The sequence below is a fragment of the Epargyreus clarus genome, unplaced genomic scaffold (genome assembly GCF_041222505.1).
Source record: "Epargyreus clarus isolate Ecla_fem2 unplaced genomic scaffold, WU_Ecla_fem_2.2 ptg000008l, whole genome shotgun sequence".
NCBI lineage: Eukaryota > Metazoa > Arthropoda > Insecta > Lepidoptera > Hesperiidae > Epargyreus > Epargyreus clarus.
Genome location: NW_027332216.1, coordinates 8,189,875 through 8,212,348, shown reverse-complemented (window position 1 = coordinate 8,212,348; position 22,474 = coordinate 8,189,875). Strand labels below are relative to the sequence as shown.

Here is a 22,474-nt window from a genome sequence, read left to right as displayed (position 1 = left end):
GTAATACAGGGAACTTTCAGTTCCGGATATCACTTCCATGTCGTAATCACCATTTAACGAACAATTTCTTCTCGCTTTGTCGTCACATTGTTACAAACGCCAAATTACTTCGTGGAGTCCATAATTACCATTGCGCATTGTTGTCTAATTAGCGAAATGAAAATGGAAACTCATTTTACAAATGAATCGGGCGGAAGTTACAGTTTGGAGACGCGAACACCCACACTCCACAGTGTACAAAAGTATAAACTATATTACTCGGAAAATGTTCATTACAAAGGAAATTATTTTCACGGAAATCACAGCTTTCTACCTAATTACCTAATAACATAGCTTTTTACATAATTACTCGTACCTAGGGTTAATTAATTATGTTTTATTCAAATTAGTTTTTAATACACTTGCTATGATACTTGACACTAAGTATATAAAAAAAGATTTATTACTTTTTCATTATTGGACATGAGCTTGTGGCATGCTCATCTAGTAAAAATTTCAATCATCTATCTAGATTGAATTTATCACTTTAAACGAGGTGGGTTTTGAAAATATCGTTATAACCGTAACAGTCGATTTCGAAAAACGAAACTCGTACCGAAACTCATACCTATGAAAAAAATATGTTTCTTGTGTAAGCGTTAGTTGTGTAGTGTGTTGTGTTGTTTTTCTTGAGTTATAAATAGTTTATAGTTTATTTTTTTTATTTTTATATTATTAATAGTTATTATTTTTGCACTCGCTTGTAGTCGTTACAATAACGTTTTATTTTTGTTATACAAGACGCTAAATAAAATTACGTGCAAAATATTTCACACTCATTTGTAAGTTACTGTATTCATACTGAAAGATAAGATCATTTCCCATTTCCATATCATACAATTTAGCATAATTTATTTTCACTTTAAATGTATCGTATTCCAATCGACTTTTAAGCGGTTAGCTAACAGTACATGATATTTATAAATGGTAATGACCAGAGCCGGTTAAGTCTTGTCTTTGACATCAGCGGCAGCGGTCGGGAACTTTCAGTACCGCAAATGTTTGCGTTCATAAATGTTGCATGATATTGTTTGCATTTGTATCGGACAGACGGTCGTCGGCCCTGATATCCGTTTAATATGATAATCCGCATGCAAACAAGCGGCGGATTGCCCGGCTAAATTATTTATGCACCGCCCTGCGGGTGACGGCTTCACTTCACGGAGACGACGAGTTTTATTGAACCCCAGAGTTTTGGGTGGACAGGTAGAGCACGTGGAACAAAGTTTTCACGAGCTAAAGCTTCGAATAAATCATGCACAAGATCCCTCAGGCGCCAAGCAAGCGTTGAAACTTGCGCCTGCTCGGTTGTGCTCGCAAAGGATTAACTATGCATTAATTACTTCGGTACCAATTTTAAACAATATCATAACGTTGTGTTAGTTCCGATTTTAAATTTACTACATTTTACATTGGCGGGCATGCGTAAATGTTTTCGTTTACGGTTGTTTTAATCACTTTATACTGTACTCATTAGCAGTTATTGTGGGAAAATGTAATTTACAGAATCTATTAGACCTTCCAGAAAATAAAACATGAGTTTACATTTTAACAAGGAAACTTCAGGTGTCCTCTACGTAGTCTCCTAAGTGTCTTAATCTCTAATTTCTACCGTCTTCTGATATTGGAATAATGCGTAAATGCTATCACAATCATTAGGTATACTTCAAGTCTTTTTCCAACCTTCACTTACGCCTCCCATTAAGACGTTCTTATCATGTATCCCCCTATTTACAAAATTGGCTTATATATATATTGGCTTATATCTATAGCATGAAAACCACAGACAAATCTATGAAAACATACGAAGGTACAAACCTCAGACTAGGATACTAATCAATTTCTCATTAATTGTGTCTGGTCACGCAAGCGCTCATCATTCCGAGCCAGACGTGGTGGCAGCTGGTTTGCTGTAATTCGGTTGAACGCTATTGCATTTATGGAAAGCTTGTCGATCACATTAAGCAAATAACCTAGTGGTATAAACTTCGGCTACTTATGTAGGTCCAGGATTCAAGTCCCGGGCAAGGTCTGATTTTGCGAATGTATTTATGTATCCCTCAGGTGCCAAGCAAGCGTTGAAACTTGCGCCTGCTCGCTTGTGCTCGCAAAGGATTAACTATGCATTAATTATTTCGGTACCAATTTTAAACAATATCATAACGTTGTGTTAGTTCCGATTTTAAATTTACTACATTTTACATTGGCGGGCATGCGTAAATGTTTTCGTTTACGGTTGTTTTAATCACTTTATACTGTACTCATTAGCAGTTATTGTGGGAAAATGTAATTTACAGAATCTATTAGACCTTCCAGAGAATAAAACATGAGTTTACATTTTAACAAGGAAACTTCAGGTGTCATCTACGTAGTCTCCTAAGTGTCTTAATCTCTAATTTCTACCGTCTTCTGATATTGGAATAATGCGTAAATGCTATCACAATCATTAGGTATACTTCAAGTCTTTTTCCAACCTTCACTTACGTCTCCCGTTAAGACGTTCTTAGTGTGTATCACCTATTCAAAATTGATCTATATATCTATAATATGAAAACCACAGGCGAATCTATGATAACATACAAGGTACAAACGAAGGTACAAACCTCAGACTAGGATACTAATCAATTTCTCATTAATTGTGTCTGGTCACGCAAGCGCTCATCATTCCGAGCCAGACGTGGTGGCAGCTGGTTTGCTGTAATTCGGTTGAGCGCTATTGCATTTATGGAAAGCTTGTCGATCACATTAAGCAAATAGCCTAGTGGTATAAACTTCGGCTACTTATGTAGGTCCAGGATTCAAGTCCCGGGCAAGCTCTGATTTTTCGAATGAATCTGAGTATTAGAAATCATAGTATTAGTTTCTCGATTATGACAATTTCTAATACGTAGACAAGATATTTGGTAACTAATCCTTGCTATATGTGTATAAAGTGCAGCTTAGTTAGATCTTGTTCCAGTCCGCAGAAATTCTTGTCAAACGGTACTAAATTAATTATAGAATCTATTGAGACAGACTTAGTAGTCAGTAGGTAACCAAAAGTTGACAGAGTTGAGGATGAAATATTTTAATGAAAGAACGTTCAGAACGGTTTGCTTTACCACGAACGTGCAAGATGTGGAATTAAGGTCCTTCGGATATACTCCCGGAGCATCAAGGCATAGGGTTTTTTGAAGAATTTGCAAACGATTCTTCTGGTTTTGCAAATATCCTTAGTAAGTGTCGTTTAGTACTTTCCATCAGATTTCTCGACTGCTTTATCGTTAGGTTCAACTATAAAAAATGTTTAATTTAGTTGTATGGAAAAAGGATACTATTAAGAGTGCGGCAATAATAAAATAATCTGAACGGCGATCATTAAAAATATCCCACATATTTCATTATTTTATGTGCTCTAATCTAACCATATTTGCACGTAATTTGTAATGTTGCGAGGACCTGCGAAGATGGAAACCGCAGCTTAAGCAGATAGTAATCAATTCCGTAGTAATTGAATTTGGTCAGGCGTACACACATCATGCCGGATCCTAAACGTACTCGTAGGTATAGGAGGAACCTAATGAAATAATGTTCGTCGTAATTTGATTGTGCGGGATTGCGTTTATGGGGGAACTGAGTTGACCGTTTGGGATTTGTGACGGAAACGTGATGCAAAATGCAATTTATGGAAATGCTACGAATTTAGAGTACAGTTAAGTTTTGATTTCAGATGCGTTGTTATTCTCAGGACTGAATTAACGTCCAATATATGTATAACTAGGCGTTTTGTTATTTCAACCTAGGTATGTTAGTTCCTTAAGTTTGCGAGATGACTTCAATATACAGACATAGATTATGTTTTTAAACGTGTGTACATAATTTAAATGTCATATATCTTTGGAGTAATTATATTCGATCGAAAAATTTCTAATATCAGAAATTAAAGAGAATAATTGAAAATCCAAAGTATGATAGTTATCAGCAAAAAGTGTTAAGTATGTACTAAGCACCAGTTAGGTAAATATGCCCCGATTTTTCCCTCGCAAATTTCCTGGTATAAGAGTTGAATAAAAATTTTGTTATTAGCATAAATCTAATTTCGCAAATGTATGAACCTTCATTTGCTCCGCTGTCACGTTTTAAACCTTGTCACGTGTTCTACTTTTCCATGATTATTGGCATTCATGAAGGAGAGGAATGATTTAAAGGATTATTCGTTTGCTCTGAAATTCGTATTACCTACATCCCTTTGATTTGATAGTTATATGAATGTTATACATTAATTATCACTTACATATTCGAGGCGCGTCTGAGAGTTCTTTAAAAAAAGGTTCAAAGGTGTGTGAATCCAATCCGTACATACGAGTATGATTACGTGAACAGTGTACAGCCTGGTGAACTATTACCTAAATAATTTTCACTCTGAGAGGAGAGCCATTCCCAGTAGAGGGACAGAAAACAGTTGACTTATTAGTAGGATAGGAAAAGTAGTAATAAAAATAGAAAACCTAAAGTTGAATTAATAAACTTCTTTTATCAGGGTTTCTTTATAAAAACTGGACAAACAGAACCCACACTTGTCTCAGTGAAGTTCAGAACTAAGGCAAATAAACCGCAGTTATTATAAAAAGGACCCAACTACTAAAATTTGCTTTGAGCTTGAATATCTAGAGCAAACTACTGGAGTAATTTTGCTTTTAAGGAAATCTTTAAGGGGATCTTTGACTTGGGTTCATATAGAAAGGTTCTAAAAATTCGTTTAGAGATGGATAAAAACCGATTAGAGCCTTAAAAGCTTTGGTCCTTTCTGGCATTTCTTACAAAAATTGGTCTACTAACAGTGACTTTAAAAAAAATATGTGTATGTAAGTGTACTGTAAAAAAATCAGGGATAGCGTGGGGTTAGTAACTAGACCTTTCAATTCGGGGATCCCAGGTTCGGATCCCAAACACATCTCTGGTTATAGAAAAATATGTGTGGATTAAATAAATTATCACTTGCTTAAAAGGTGAAGGAAGGCAACGGATATATTGATATGGGATATTCAAATCTGCCGGAAGACCTAGCATATGAAAGTAGTACAAAAAGCAAGCAAGCAGTACATATTTTATACTTAAATTGAAATCTAACAAATTAATTTATATCTAAATCACTTAATTGGCCTGAGAATACTGTTTGGTGTAGACAAAGCCTAACAATCACGGTTGTGACTTGCGGACTATCCAAATCGATATTTATAAGGTCACAAGAAAAAACCAGATAGTCGAGTTTATAAAAATAGCAGGCGAATCCACTTTCATTTTTATTCCGAGTTCCGGTGTCAACCATTGTTATAGATGGCCACGTGAGGACGTTCGCTTTTTATTTCACAAACCTACCAAAATAGCCGAATACCTTACGATTTCGTTTGCTTTTACAACACTTATTAGCAATTCTCTCTTTGTTTCCTTCTTTCAATTCATAAATTAAACAAGTATCCACAATAACGGGACGATACGAATAAAGAAAAAACTTAACAAGATTTTCATTTTGTCAATATAGCCAATTCTAGAAGAGTTAGGCATTTTCATTTGTAAATCGTTCACTGAACTTTGTTGGGTGTCATTTCACGGACTTTTCTGACGTCAAACATTTGTTATTTATTCATACAACTTCGAATACTATTATTAATTTTGATCTGGCGACTCGGTTTAACATTTTGATGTGATATTTCACATTTACAAAGGATCTAAATTGGAAATTTGGATCAATGGTCACCAACACGGCTTTGATATACATGGGATTAGCAACCATTCAAATTTAAAGGTGGTAGAACCCTTGTGGTTCGACTCCGGCGACACACCGTCACACCTATTTCTGCCTAATAACAACAGTGTAAACGCTGCAATGTTCTGGTTTGAAGGGTGAGGTAAGGGAGACATACATTTCCTAGGCGTTCCAGCATAGTCTTCAGGGGTAGCGGCACATCTTTGGCCGACCTCAGGTAGGAATATCATCCTTTCTGGGGTTGATTACAGATGTCTATGCGTGTCAGTTGCAACTTACCATCAAGTGGACTGCATGCTCGTCAGCTACTCCTATATTAGGTATATAAAAAGCCTGTTGAAACAAAATGTAACAAGGTCAGTAAAAAGAAAAGAAAATTACTGTGGATGTGTCTATACAGCTTTCCGCACCACATAATTTTGTTTTCCGGGTCAAATAATACGAGAGAATTTTCCCACATTAAAATTTTTGCTGTTGACGCTTTTAATATTAAATTTTTGCTGAGGTTACTTTCAAAAGTATGTTTATATAAACTGTACTGAATATATTTTTACGTTCATTTTTACTTTAATGTGACTTTTAATATTATTTTTATTGCTAAACCGACAAATATGTATCTCTAATGTCTGCGGTTAAACCAATGTTTGTTAATAGGTACATAATTATAATATGATTCGTTAATTACGAATTGAAATTTGTTACTATACGAGTATACATGAAAAAACACTTGCATTAAATGCTTATTAATTGGACTGAAGCATTTTTATCTGCCATGAACATACGCTCATTTTGATTGTGAGTACTTCTGTGCGTTGCTTCTGTGCTGTCCAATTCTTGATTGACAACCAAAATTTGCTAGTAAAAATTATGAATGTAAATTATCTATTTTTACTAGCAAATTTTTACAAGTTATCGATGAAAACAGTCGCTTAATTCGACGTCAAAACCATTTTCTACGGCTCGTTTCGGTCCAGCGTTGAGTCAAACTCTCGGTCACAGCCATCGACCTTCGGAGAAAGCGTGACGCCCGCGTAGTTATGAACTATGTTATAAACAGATTTCGCAATCCTGAATACGTATTTGAATACGGAATTGTACTGGCTTCTTAAAAACGTATAAAAACAGCTTTAGGTATTACATACGGATTATGTATAAGAAGTTTCTATGAAAATGAGACATGATATTATGATTTATTACCTATATATTACGTCATACATATTTTTTTTATAATATAGGAGTAGCAGACGAGCATGCAGTCCACCTGATGGTAAGTGGCTACTGCCGCCCATGGACATCTGTAATCAACCCCAGATAGGATTAGATATTCCTACCTAAGGTCGGCCACAGATGCGCCGTTACCCCTGAGGACTAAGCTGGAACGCCTCGGAAAAGTCTGTCTCCCTTACCACACCCTTCAATCCAGAACACAGCAACGCTTAACACTACTGTTATTAGGTAGAAATAAGTGTGGCGGTGGTGCCGCTGGAGTCGAACCACAAAGGGTTCTACCACCTTCATGTTTACGGAGATAAAAAGATCTTTGAAGGTAAGTTTGTATAAAATTGTATGTATATTGAAGGTATAAATTGTTTTAATGTTGTATTATTTATTACTATTTTGGATAAGATAGAATGATCAACGCCTTACCGCATCTCTTCACATATCGGTAGTCTTCCGGTCGTTCGCTTTTTACAGTCTTTGAAAAAGAAAGGAGGTAGGTACTATATTCGGCTATATGTATTTTTATACACATAATTAAACAATATTACTTCTACCTCCTTTAGGTATAATCAACTCGAAACAGAATATTTGTCGTGTCTAGACTCATTAAAAAACGTGTTGGTATTAGTTACTAAGATGCCTCATAAAACACCTCATGTTAGTAAAGTATTCTTCTATCAAAGTATTACTAGCGTACTGAGTTATAATCCTATATTGTTTAGGTTTTGTCATGATTATAACAATATTTGGTAATACTTTTACAGAGCAATCGAATAGTAAGAACGTGACACTATCTTATCGATCGAAGACGTTGCACTACCGTCAAGCATATTAATACAACACGAATTGGAAATGAAAGTAGAGATTAAGGCCTACCACAATATGGCTCATGATATAACAGTATCCGTTTGTTTGTAACATGATTACTGGTGTAGTGGGAGGCGCCGGCGCCGGCGTGGCCTTGGAGAAAGTATTCGCGTTTCACCGATCGAGCGATCTCTGACACTGCGACACGCAGGCTCTGCCTGATCTCCCATCATGTTAGTTTTGCTTATCTATAAGTTCCCAGGCAACAATAGCGTCAGTAATTAAGGCAGTTGTCACAGGCAATTGTAGCGCTCTGTGAGGTTCGTCAGTTCAAGTTCAGTAAGTTGGTAAGTTAAAGATGTTCAAAAGCTATAAAAACCCTTTTTCAATTCTTCAATTTTCTTCAATTTAAGAAAAAATATTAGTATTATGCCCGAAATTTACATAAAGTTTTTAATAAGTATACCTTATTAAAAACTTAATGTTACTATACAGGCAAAATAGTTTACCATACAGGCAATAGCTTAATATAAAGATCTTTGGTATCATACACATACGTTTTCATATTAGCATAAGTTCATTATGTTTCAAACAGATAATGCATAATCAACTAGTCCTACACAAGATATTCTTGAACTAACAAAGCTCTTGGTGTCTCATTGCCCCAGGCAAAATATCTTCATATTGTCTTATCTTCAATTGTTCTTATGAGTTCCACAATATTAGTGTAATCAGCGCAAACGTATTAAACGTATTTCAAAGTTTCGTGTTCGTGCAAAAGCGTCGTAGTCGTACATCAAGGAAGTTAGTTCTTTGAAGTTTTGTGAACTAATCTGAATTAGTGCAACGTAATGCAGTAAATTTTAAAATTGGAGTTTAGGTAAATAACAGTGATCGATTAGTGGTATGAACTTCGTCTCCGAGGTCCCAAGTATGAATCCCAAATACCCCTGATTTTTCGAAGTTATGTACCTACATTAAATAAAAATCACCTGCTTTAATAATGAAGAAAAACATTCCGAGGAACTTCATGCCAGAGAAATCATGAAGAAAGAAATTAAATATCTTCTCTATCTATCTTATAAACCTCTGGTTCTGTATAAAGTATGATTGAAAGATTTACAAAAACAGCACTTTGATAAACACTTATGGATATATCTACATTTAAAGCTGTCTGTACTGTAATAATTACATATTATTACGTTAATAGAATATTAAGCATATTTATTTTATATACAATCTACGAGTATACAAAACAAGCCTCAAGCTAGATTCTAATTTCTATTTCTACTCTGCCCCTGGCGAAAACTTTTCCCTTACGTCAACTTTGACTTTCCTTACCTATCGGAGACCGGGTCATGGGTTCAACGTCGTTTAGAACTAGTGCTGTAATTAAAACTTCATTCACTTAAGATAATAAGCATCACAAGACACACAACAGTAATTAACATTTCACACGATACTCTAACATGTATACATCATGCCGAAATATTATTAGGTAATTCATTTTCATTCGTTGTTGCAACAATTACCAAAACATAAGGTTTTTGAATAAATTATGATAATGTTTCGATCAATAATTTTCATACTTGTAATAAGAAGATTTTGATTTTTTATACGTCTACGGCCTTTTTGAAATCTACTGGTTCAGTTTCAAGAATTTGTGACAAAGCTATATTTTGAAGGAATATTTTTTTGCTTGTAACAATTTAGTTAAAAAAGCACATGTTCATCCTGGGCTAAGAAAGAACTGGGGGGTAGCTACCATCCCTTACTACAATATTACTTTAATCAAACTTTTACTTTTTTTTGCAGGAAATTTAACTTTTTAAGCAAAATATGACAATTTCATTTGGCTTTATACAATGAATAAGCGAAAAATAAGGGTTTCAGTTTGTTCAACTGTGTATGACGGAATATTTTACTGTTTTAAGGTGAAAATAAAACTTTCCTGAACTATGAAAGTTTTTAAAAGATAGTGGTAGGCCCCCAGATAGTAAGTAATACTTAAAGTAGTACGTATATAGCCAGGGTAGGCTTTCTTGTACGGGTAAAAATTTGCTGCAAACAACTTTGATACGTTGTTATTACTTACTGTCAATCTGTCAATCTGTCAATTGTTGTTGTTTACTGTCAATCTATCTTACGACAGATTGACAGTAAACAACAACAACTGTTTTATATTCTTACGCAGGACTTGTTCGAATGGAGGTCTGATGGTTATGGATTTAGTTCGTTGAACGTATCTCATCGATTATAAAATCTGGACTGTTGTTGGGTAGATATTAAAATTTCATAAAGTTTCCACGCTCGGTAAAGGCGTATTATTACATAAGCGCGTTGCGGCCCTATATTAAGTTTGGTTGAGGTAAATATCTACGTTTTAAGTGTTTGCACAAAAAGATTAAACGTCAGCCTGGATTATATTAAAGTAATTTTTGGCCCCCAGCCAACTTTAACTTTGAATACTCTGAAACCTGACTGAAATATTATTAAATCAACAAAAATTTCGACCTCCGTAAGCTGAACGTAAACATAATTTAATTAAATTTTGGATGTTAAACTATTCTGCGATATCCGTAGATAATTTCATATTCAATTAATATAGAGACGCTTTCTACACTCACAGCCCCACACTAGGATTCCCTGTGTCATCGTCCCTGTAGTTTCGGGAGTAGAATAGGACTATGGTATCTCCTGCCTGTCGTAAGAGGCGACTAAAAGGAGGCTTCCGGGGTTGCGGGTGGCAAGGGAGCTCGAACCGCCCGTCGGCGACCCCGGGAAGGACGGCTGTATGTGTGGTCGCATACCGTCGTACACACCAGACGCTCACCTGGGCGGAGCCCGACGGGGCAATGCGCTAAGAGGACTCCGGTTGTGTTCCTTTGGAGATCTCGAAGTCCTCTACCCAGCGCTGAGGACGGCCACCGGGGGGGTTTTCGTGCGGTAAAAGTCCCACATAACCAGGCGTCACTCCCATGGCGTCGGGTATCTTTTGAAGGTTTCCCGCTCGTAAAAAAAAGGATTCTCTGTGTCATGGGTGCACGCAAAGACGAATAGACAAACACCCAGACTTAGAACAGAAACCTAAAATCATCATTTAGATATCTGTCTGGCCTGGAACCCGGAACCCACTGCATGTATGTCCGGTATGTTGACTGGTGAGTGGTGATCGTTCCGCCGCGGGCTCCATGCACATGTCATATAAGAATATTGTTAATGATATGTTGTCTTTTTATTATTAAATAATAATAATAATTTATTTCGGACGTAAATCCATATTAAAGAATATATCTTTATATTTACCTACTTATTAATTATATGATGTAGATGTTTTATCATAAAAAATCATATGTTGATTTAGGTAAAACAGTATTAGGTATGGGTCAGTTTGGAACGCATAAGAAACAAGTACATTTATATTCGAGTCAGATTTTCGAATACTAAAAGAAAAATCCGAGGCTTATTATGTTTACAAAAAGCCAGATAAAAAGTCTGTACAATGGTTCAAAGCGAGTACTTTAGTAAAGGTAGGGGCGTAGTGATGCAAACCTCTGAGAAAGAAGCAAGGCAAGCGGCTAACAAAAGATTAGCGTCAAGCATGAGAGGCAGCCGAGCGAACTCGAGTTACGTAATGAAAGAAAGCACTGAACCGAATGAGGCTTCAAAGACCTTTCTTATGTAGGTTGACACGATTGATTGCATGCCGTGAAAGTACCAACATGTGGAATGATATAATTGAACGGATTTTAGCATCTAATCAAATTGTCGTCAATTTTGGACGTTGAATACGGCATCTATTACGATATGAATTGGTTAATATTACGTTCGATTAAGAGAGGTTTGTTTACCGTTGTCTGACTGCGAAATGGTAGTCTTTTCGCACCTTTGAAAACAATTCTAAGAATCTCTTAGGTGTCCTTATCCATCCATTACGGTAAGTGGTCATTAATTTGTTATACGCACAGGACTTTAAATTTTAGAGTTGCGCGTATGTGATTTGAACCTCGGACTCCTAAGAGACCGAGTTCAACCACTAAACTGTCACTCCTCTATTGCGTTACGTAGATACTTGTGTTATTTGTTCAATAGTTGTACTATCCTGTTATTATGCTGCCATAGAACAAAATAAGGAAATTTACAAATGGAAAGACTTCCTCTGTCATAGTTAGGGTTGCCAAAATCAAAAATACAATATTAATTTTTAAATGAAATTACTAAAACTAATATAATAATTTTCTTTTAGTTGTCAATATTCATTAAAATTAAAAAATATATATGTTTTCCTTAATATATGAAATATGAAAAATAAGATTAGTAAATAAACACTCCCGTAATTAGTCTCATAAGTAGTGTAAAGAAACTAATTAAAAATGAATTACTACTTAACCAATCCCAAGTACTGCAACCATTGATTGCTTGATTATTGTTTTGTTGTACTATTTCTGCTGCAGGACAAGTAATAAGTACGACTCGTGGCCGCCTGCATTGCATTACAATTTTCCCTGAAACTTGGCAGCTGTGATTTTTCAGATCCTTTTTACTCGTTTTGATACATTAAACGAATGAATAGATAGAGTAAAACGATTAAATATTTCGCACAGATTATGAAATCGGCTTTTCGTTTTATACTTACCTCTTTTAATGCTTTAATTATACTTTCGTAAATTAAAACTGTCTGGTCTGGATTATATCCACTACAATTTAGCTATTAACATATAGCATATAGCTGGCCATATAGCTTTATGTTCTATTATTATATAAGATTTTAAATTATTCATAAATAATTAATTATCCTTGCATTTACTTTCAGGTTGAGCATAATGAAATCAGGACTAAATAATAATGTTGCAAAGTTAACTAAGTACTGGACATTGATGTATTCCACTTCTACTAGTTACAGTGACGAGTTGTTTAATACTCTAAACTAAAGCAATCCGTCTTCTTAGTTTTAATGAACAGCATACATTTTAGCATTGGTCTAGACTAATATCGGAGATCTTTTGCGGTCTCACAAAGCCCCTGTAATTAAAAACTTTGCCTTGAAGTGAAATTAGTAATTAAAAACCTTTAGGTTATAAAGTTCATTGTTATAACGTGGCGTGTAGGGTATTGGTAATATTGTGTATAATTTGCAATTAACATTTCTATGGTATAGGACTTTATTCTAAAAATGACTATGTTGTCTAGGTTGTGGCGGTGGCGGGTGGCGGGTGACGGCGCTGGCGCGGCAGCGCAGCGCGGTGGCGAGATGAGCGTGCCGCTGTCCGCCGCCGAGGCGCTTTCCTCTCTCTTGTGGCAGCCCTACGAGTGCCGTTCGCCGCCCCTCTTGCGCTCGCGCACCGATGGCGCTCTTGCGGGCGCGTGCTTCGGCGCGGCGGGGGACGCGGCGCGCGCGCCCCACTCGCCCCAGTCGCCGAACGGCGGTCGTCATGCGCGCGCGTCGTACCGCGCGACTACTCCCCGCCACGAGATGCGGCTGCCCGTGCCGGCGCCCGCCCCGCTGCGCAAGTCCGACTCGGTCTCGGTGCGCGTGCCGGGCGAGCCGAGTCGTCAGAACGTGTGCAATGTGAACATAGTGCATGTGCAAGATGCGCCCTCCGGTGGCAACGTGAACAGTGCAGTGCAGACGGAACGCGAGAGGAGTGTCGCCACCGCGGAGTGCCAGACGGAGGAACCAGCGCGGCGGCGGCGAGCTCGCCGTGCGCGAGCTCCTCGTGCTCCGGATCTGCTCGAGAGCGTGCCTCCGCCGCCGTACAGCACTCTGCCGCCGCCGGTGCACCCCGTGCCGGTAGCGGTGCCGCCGCCTGCGCCCATTGTGGCGCCACATCCGCCTGCGCACCGCTTCCCCTTTCAGCCCATTCCTCTCAGGTGCGGAAGTTAATGCATGTTTTTCCTACATTGTAGCATTACTACTGAAATTGCAGCCACCGCTCCGAAGGAGCAATTAAATCGATATCTGGAAATCAAAAACGAAGATTTGTTTCATTATTAGTGATATCTTCTCATGATACTTCTTTACGAGACGAAAATACTCGTAGAGGTCCTAACATATCTGGATCCTTTATGGCAACGATTGAAATTACTAGAAACGTTTTCGTTTAGTCGGTCATATTAACATACGCGGATTTGGAGAAAGGCAAATCGTTTCGTGAGGCGTGCGTAGGTATTACCTTGGCATATGGTATCGGTGCAACATCGCGTTAGATGAGCTTTGAGCTGATTGTAAAATATAATACAATGTAACTACCCACCTACTTATCTTAATGAAACTGCTATCTTCGCACGCATTTTGCCATCGTTCGTTGAAATCTTTCTAAGATAACTTAGACGGTCACACGCATTTATTGCATACCTACATTGTCACGAGAGGATGAGTACACTGTTTTGAACTGTTCCTGATTGTTATTCTCAATAAATAATATTGACACTTATTTCATAACACTGTTTAATATGAGTTACGTGTGCATGCTTTGATCCGTACGATTGTCATGCAACGCAACGTGCATATTTATGAACACAATATCCTACTCTTCATCTTAGCATTAGCAATTCATGTCGGACTCTGAAAGCATTGCGAGTGGATTTGGTGACCTTCGAAATGAAAGTTGCTAAACATATTCGCAAACACTATGTTTATGTTTGAGAAATTCAAGTAGGCTTGTAGATGTGTACACATAGTGTTCTACTGACATAGTGGAAGTCAATGGATATCGATACCCAAATACCCGCGTAATATAGAATTGCTATCTAGAATTCTGTCGTCTACGCGTTGCATTTATTATCCCTTAGGACTGTTTAGTCATAAAGTTTTATGTCTACTTACTGTACTTTGAAATTATCTTTGACATAAAATATGGATGTATAGTATCGACATTTTCAACATAACCTTTCTAATCTAACCCGATCAAAACCTACCCTTTATAATAAGGCTGAGTCTATTAATACAGGTACTGTACGAACAATTTATAATTATTAATACGGTTACCGTACGAATAATTTATAATTATTAATACGGGTACTGGACAAACAATTTATTATTATCCGATTCGAACCGGTAGATTTTGAGAAATCTCAAAAACAAAGAAACCAAAAAAAAAAATTGTTTTTTGAAACCTAACCTAACCTAACCTAACCCCTATATGCCGGAGGTTTAAAGTAAAAAAAAAAAACCTAACCTAACCTAACCAATTGAATAAATGTACGAATAAATATATTTAAAAAAAAAAATAATTTCTCACATTGTTTAAAGAAAAAAAAATTGAATAAATGTACGAATAAATATAATTTATTAGTCCAGTACCTGTACAAATAGTCACATTGTTATAATAATTAATTATCTCAATAAGTGACGACAGTCTCATGGGTGAATTACTACTCGGTTTCTTCCTCCAAAAGGGCTTTTGTTTTTGTAAAATTCACAACATAATTTTGTTTTGTCTTAATGATATAAATGCGAACGAGGTATTATACAAACAGCCTTGTAACGTATAATATAAGTATGTGTAATATATTCACAAAACAAGGTCATTCACCAAATGCATACTTAAATATAATAATTTACATCCGTATTTAGTAAACGCGTGTTAGTTGCACTAATGTATTGTGTATACTAATATTATATTATAATGATATGATGATATACATATTATTAGTTTTATGTGAGTGTAATACTAATCTGTTATTATTTAATTTAAATTTTGCCTACACCATTTTAGGTTCGTTCTATTTTTTTAATCAAAAATTGGCACAACACAATTATATTTTTTACATTTCGTATTCAAAAGAAAATAAGATGAATTTAATATCACTATGATTAGCTATGAAATTGAAACTGTGATTACTTTTCGGCATTTGAATAAAAGAAAGTTGAATTTATTTTTATGTGGATTTTATTGTTATGCCTGGCACGTAGTTAGTTAAAAAAACATCTCTTTAATGCATGGTAGGAATCGGCATTTTTTACCCTTAATTCTCAATCTTTTGATGTCTAATCTTTAACCAATTATCTTTCGTTGAATTCAGATTCAATCAAAATATTTTTACATCACATTGAAAAAGTAAATCTGGAAAAGGATAGATAAAATAAAATGACGTAAATTTCATTATTTTAAACTCTTAACAATTACCGGTTGGCATAATTAAAACTGGTTGGAGAGCATGTGTAGATAATATGAGCATTGACGCTAGTAAGTGCATAGATGAGACTGGTTTGATCCGATCACATGGTGGAAAGTGGTAGCGACGTGGGTCTAGATTAGTAGCTTTTTGTAAGCATGACATTCTTCGTAGGGATGTCCAAGTCTATTGTTTCGATATTTTTTTTTTTTATAATATAAGAGTAGCAGACGAGCATGCAGTCCACCTGATGGTAAGTGGCTACTGCCGCCCATGGATATCTTTAATCAACCCCAGATAGGATAAGGTATTCCTACCTGAGGTCGCCCACAGCCACATGCGCCACATGCGCTGCTACCCCTGAGGACTAAGCTGGAACGCCTCGTAAAAGTCTGTCTCCCTTACCACACCCTTCAAACCGGAACACAGCAGCGCCTAACACTGCTGTTATTAGGTAGAAATAGGTGTGGCGGTGGTGCCGCCGGAGTCGCACCACAAAGGGTTCTACCACCTTCGAAACACACTAAATATAACCCGTAATCCTATTGAATGCACTTGTCTCGATACTCGATATTGTTTCCATTAGTTATGGTTATATGATATAATCGTAACCGTATCGCGTGCGTTTCGTTATGTGATGAAGCAAGTGTATGCGAAGCCATATTTAAGCGTTTTTATTTTTGAGAATAAAATGTGCTTTTATTTTTTCATTCGTGAAAATATGTTTTACAGTGCAATTGTACCTGCGCAAAAATAAAATATTTAAACAACAAAAAGCAAGCTTCTTTTCTTATATAAAAAATATAGTTATTACTGTTATTACCAATAACAGTATGTCCAATATGTGCATTGTAAGAACACAAATAAAATATCGGCATAATTTGATACGATACGTTCATATATTTTTGTAATGTGTTATATCGTACCGGGCATCCTTACCTCTGTCAGTTAATAGTAGGTGGACGCGCGAGTAATGTCAATATGATCGGAATGGGGTTGAGGTTACAAAAACGAACGGACATATGAAGTCTACTGTTCAGTTTCTCAGGCCAGTCATAACTGGTTTGACACCCTACAAAGAATAGTTACAATACGTTTGCACGTGTGACTTATTATTCTAGATTCGGAAATAAAAGCGTCTAAAGAGGAGATTATATACCAATTAAAGCTGAAATATCGGCTTGAACTGCTCCCATCCTGCTAGTTTTAGAAGTTTTGTAGATATCATTAAAAATAATTTCTGGTAAAATATATTTATCTGTTAGCCTGCTTTGTCTTATAGGTATGTTCGACCGTGTACTATAGTTATGTTCTTTTTTATGTTAGTTCAGCGATTTTTTCGCGATGCCGCTATCGCTATATAAGTATTATAAGCATGACGTATGCTTGCATAAACTATAATATTGGGCCAAATGTATTATATGTTACATTAGGATCAAATCAAAGACAGAATACTATGAACTGAGTTACGTATTGTTACTATTTTAGCGTCAAACTTCGTCATGTTAAGCTCTACATATTGTTGTCGCAATGTGAAACTAAATCGGCCGTACTTGTTCGACGTCCTACATAGAGACGAGGTCCGTGTAGGTCGGTGCACGCTTGTGACACACAATACGATGTGGCATGCTTCGAGACTCGACTGAGTTTGCACATCTCACCTCTATACCATACGGAATGAAACTACATATTGGTTGGAGTTCAAGTGAGCGAAGTGTTTCTATTGGATTGTCTAAGTAAAAAAAGTAATGCACATATAGGACCATTATTGTTGCTTTTTTTTTCGCAGTTTCATGTCAATGTTTATTTATTTATTCCCTTTACAATATTATATTTATTTACAATTATAGTTACTAAATATATGAAATTTTATGTAGGTAATAGGTAACTTATTGTTGATTGATATTATAAATATTTTTTGGCTTCCAAAGTACTACAATTTTTAGTAGGCAGACATTGTCTTTCGATCTTTGGTAACATTGGATTGGTGATTATGAATTACGAGCGTAAGATTTTTAGTCAGTGACCATCATTTTTATATTGCTGACGTAGGATAAACACGTCAAACATATAATGACGTATATTCCAAAATGATATCGAAGTCCGACAATTACTTTTACTGAAAATTATTTTTCTAACGATTAACCAATCACTTCACGTATCATTGCTTTCAACAAGGCATCAAACAAACGAAGTACAATACGTGCCGTCGTAAGCGCTTACATGGACATTGACCAAAAAACTGGCCGTCCTTTGGACAAGCGAATGTGTTGCACGGATATTGTTGTACCTAATAGTTTCTAAAGTTCAAATACGCGTGCAATCGCGTACATCGCGTTCGTCAAACGATACGAGGTTGGTCGTTTGAAAAAACAAACTAGTTGTCCTTTGGTCAAGTGATTGTGTGGGCTGTTTCGTTACGTAAGAACTGCCATTTAAGACCATATTACTGAAGGTATTTTAGTGGTATTCAACATTTGATTAAAATTGAGTCAATTCATGTAGGCATTAAGAATAAGTCTTGAAAAATAATCGTTTCAATCGTTTGATTTGCCGCACTTTTATAACAACAGAATGCGCAGTAAATCTGTTTGTACACGAAGCGGATAAGACGCGGATTTAACTTTCATATAAACCACTGACGGGGAGATTAGTGATAGTTGCTCTAACATCTGGCGAGTAGCGAGAATAGTTAAATAAATTTGCATGTTTTCCAATGAATGCTTGAGTTTTATGTGGCGCAAGCGAAAATTTCCAGAGTTCGGTAAACAGTGGTGTCCTCCAGAGCGGTTTGTCGGTCAATATCGGCGCGGCTTGCGAAACTGTTGTGTGCGCCGTACGTTGCTGCATCAGAGTTATTGCGCTCAAAAAATTCCTGAGCTGACAAGGACTTTGATTGCAATTGCCCGCTTTCTACTTAAAACTGCAGTGTTCAGCGACAGTGTTCTAATTTCAAGAGTGTGGTAAAAAACTGTTTTAATTTATGGTGTGGTAAATACGAGAAATACACGAGGCGTACTTAGAAGTAGAATCGCTTCTGAGACCGAACCGTTTTTTTTTTAAGTTAATTGCATTTGCAGCAGCAAATCAGTAAGGTAATTTTTTCAAATTCAAATCAAATTCAAATATATTTATTTGCAAGAACATGGGTAAGACATAAAATAACAGTAAAGGTATATAAGTTCGCCAAGTTCCACCTGTCGAGGCATGCAAATTTAGAAATTTTGATTACAAATAAATTCGAATAAATTATTTTTATAATTATGTCATTAATTATTATCAATTGTCAAAATTTACATTTCAATATTGTCATCATAAAATACCAATCGTTTATTATTAACGTTAATTATAATCTTTTATTACAACAGTCTTCAAAAAAATCTTTAATACAATAATAGGCTTTTTATGTCAAAAATGTTTTTAGTGATTTTTTAAAGTCAAATTCACTTTTACTCTTGATATGAATAGGTAGAGCATTGTATATCCTAGGGCCCATACAAAATATACTGTCGTGGAACAGCTTAGTCCTTGAGTACAAATTTATTAATTTATTATTATGCCTATTAGATATCATTTTATCATAATGTTGAATGTCACGTTTTACCATCAGGGCGACTTCATAAATATATACCGAAGGGAGAGTCATAATGTTTAATTGTTGAAAGTAAGTCTTGCATGATTCGGTTAATGATAGTTTACACATAGATCTAAGACATTACATTTTGTAGTGGCTCATTAATCGCTCGATCTTTGTAAATTTGTTTGTGCTCTCTGCCCATAGGATTTTGTAATTTCTATAAGCATAATTAATATTTCCGACATAAAACGAAGCCATACGGCTTCCCGGTAAGGTCCTATCTTTTAGAGAAATCGCCGTTTAAATCTGTTGGTTCGACCTCTTCCAAAATAAGAAGTTACATAAGTGCATTCAGTCTATAAAGATTTGTCATTGTATAAAAATATTTTTTTGCTTACAGAAAATAAGTAGTTACTAATTATCCTTCATCCTATTTAATTTGTAAAGTCAACGAGGAGTTTAAAATACTCTAATCTAATTTATGGCCTTAATCCCAATTTAGATGTTCTTTTTGAGGAGAAAATCCTCGCCTTATTTATTGAGTCGGGCTCATCATTCCACATGAAGTTCTATTCCAAGATTCCACACTTCCTTGAATGTTAAGCTTACAAATATACTCGCACCTCGAGAGTTGGCGTCTTGCCAACATCCTAATGGCTCGGGAGTAGCGCCAAAGCCACCAGAAAATCTTCTATATTGGAAACTAAACTTGTAACTGAAAGTGGATTGACTTGATATTTGCAATGAACGTAAACGAATTAAATATTCGCTTTGAAGTACGTGGAGACGTTGTACTCAGTCTGTATCTGCATGATTGAAAGCAAGATTTTACAAATTCTTGCTTTTTTTGAGTTGTTACGTGGTCAAATTTGCGATTGAATTTTGAGCCACTTAAACCAAACCGATTGAGCTGAAAATTTGCATACACGTTTTGATTTGGATGACAATCTACGATTAGCTTAGATTAGAATGATCCAAATCCAAATGGCGGACGCCTCATAATAGTGGGTTTATTTTTTATATTTTATTATATAGAATTTTCGATAAATAAGATACTGTTAATTGGAAAATAAAAATATGAAGTAAATTGACTGAACTAGCACTCTAGCTACTTAGCTAGTACAAACTTTTAATAGTCTCGTAGGCTGGCTTTTGCCCTACTTTGTTAACACGAAGTAATTAAAACTTTGTGCTTTTCAAACATCGATTGCAAGATGCCTTATTACTGGAGTATTGTGTTATGAAATATGTTCCTTGTCTTATGGTCTGCGGGTCAAGATTGCAGTCGGCTCGTGACTGAACAGCCAATTACGAGACTCCGATCCTTGGGGCACCGGCAATCCAATTTGCGTGGGCATTGTCTGTCTGCCGTACTGCAAATCTAGTACCTGCAGATTTCTAAATGCTCTTATCTCATTTCAATATTAACATTGGCTTCTAAAGTTCTAATTTTGTCTTGTCATTGTTATAAATTGTATAAATACCCCGTAATAAATAATATTGTTAATATTATATAAGTAGTAAAACTTAAAGTACTGTTAACAGTATTTTTAAAAGTTTTTATACACTTACATAAAAAATAATACTACCAGAAAAATACTACTATTAAACTATATTCTACGTAACTTTGTAGGAAAATATTTATTTAAACCATTTAATAGAAAAGTTCCTACCGGAGCGGAAGATCTCGATCTCTATTTTATACAAGTGATAGATCGTACTCTTTAAGATAAAAATAAAACGTTAACGGTCCATAAATGTTGAATGTAACAAGAAATATAAATAAGGATTTATTTTTAAATCTACAATATTTGTGGGTTAATTAACCAAATACTATAAATAATACTTCTAAAAATTCTCCTTTTATAATTTCTAAACAGACTAACAATTTTAAATGCCTTTTATCATTCGATTTTCAAATGCTTCAAAGTAAAAGCTACGTACAATATGCAGTTAGACTGCATCCACCACAGCGGCTTGTGGTCGTAGTTGTGAAACTCTAGTCATTTACTTCACTATACGTTAGAATGAGGTTTTGCGTTTTAATTTCACGTTTAAAATGCAGGCTTAATACTCGTAGTTTATGATGGCTATTATTTAAACGGTTAGCAAAATATTCGTTAGGTAAGAATATTATGTATCTATTTAATAAACAGTTGCGTTGCTAAATTATTACTTAGTTCTAACTCAGGAAAATTTTACAATCGGCTAGCAGAGAAAACTCTAACCTATCCTAACCTAAAAACGTTTTTTTCAACTGACCAATTTATCATTATAAAGTGCGACTGTTTATTAAGTAATTTGCTTACGTTTAATAACTGAAACCCATCTGATTCTTCTCATTTATAATTACCGCATAAATTTTATATTTAAATCAATATATTGCGTAATGTATCTAAAATATTAGCGAATCAAAACACCTTGATGACATGGCGCGTGGGTTCGGTTTCCAACCAGGCGGAAATCCAAATTATTTTAGATCTATTCGGGGCCTTGGCAGTTGTAAGTATGCATATGTGTGTGTCTATTACTGTCTGTGGAACTGCATAGATTAATGTGAGATGAATAACGGATAATGCGGGCTTGAAGGGTTAAAATATGAAATGACAAGATGTTTGAGAACAGATAATGGTTATAATTAGTGTGCTTAGGATTTTAATTATATATTAAAATCTTGTTTTAACAGTAAAAGAAAATATTATTGACATTTAGAAGCTCTGCCATTTTTCATGTCATGTGGACATTGATCTGACTCTTGGCATTCTGATAACATACGCTTTAACAACGCTAGGACATTAAAGGGTTATGTGAAAATAAGTTGTCTAGATCTAAAGTCTGACGTGATACTGTAATATCACTTAACAATTCATCCAAATCCATTAATATATTTATAGTCTGTTACTGTGTCTTTTTCGATAAGTTGTATTTAAATGATGAGTGACTTGAATAGTTAAAACGGTGTTCTT

At 35.7% G+C, this 22,474-nt stretch overlaps 1 protein-coding gene across 1 annotated transcript in view; it reads left to right on the top strand.

Annotated features, from left to right (window-relative positions):
* LOC140744315 (uncharacterized) overlaps positions 1–22,474 on the top strand; it is a 176,534-nt gene that overhangs the window by 28,759 nt on the left and 125,301 nt on the right. The window contains exon 2 of the mRNA XM_073075874.1: positions 13,004–13,684. Within this exon, the coding sequence (XP_072931975.1) occupies positions 13,065–13,684 (620 nt within the window). The 5' untranslated portion in view covers positions 13,004–13,064. The remainder of the gene's footprint in view (positions 1–13,003; positions 13,685–22,474) is intronic.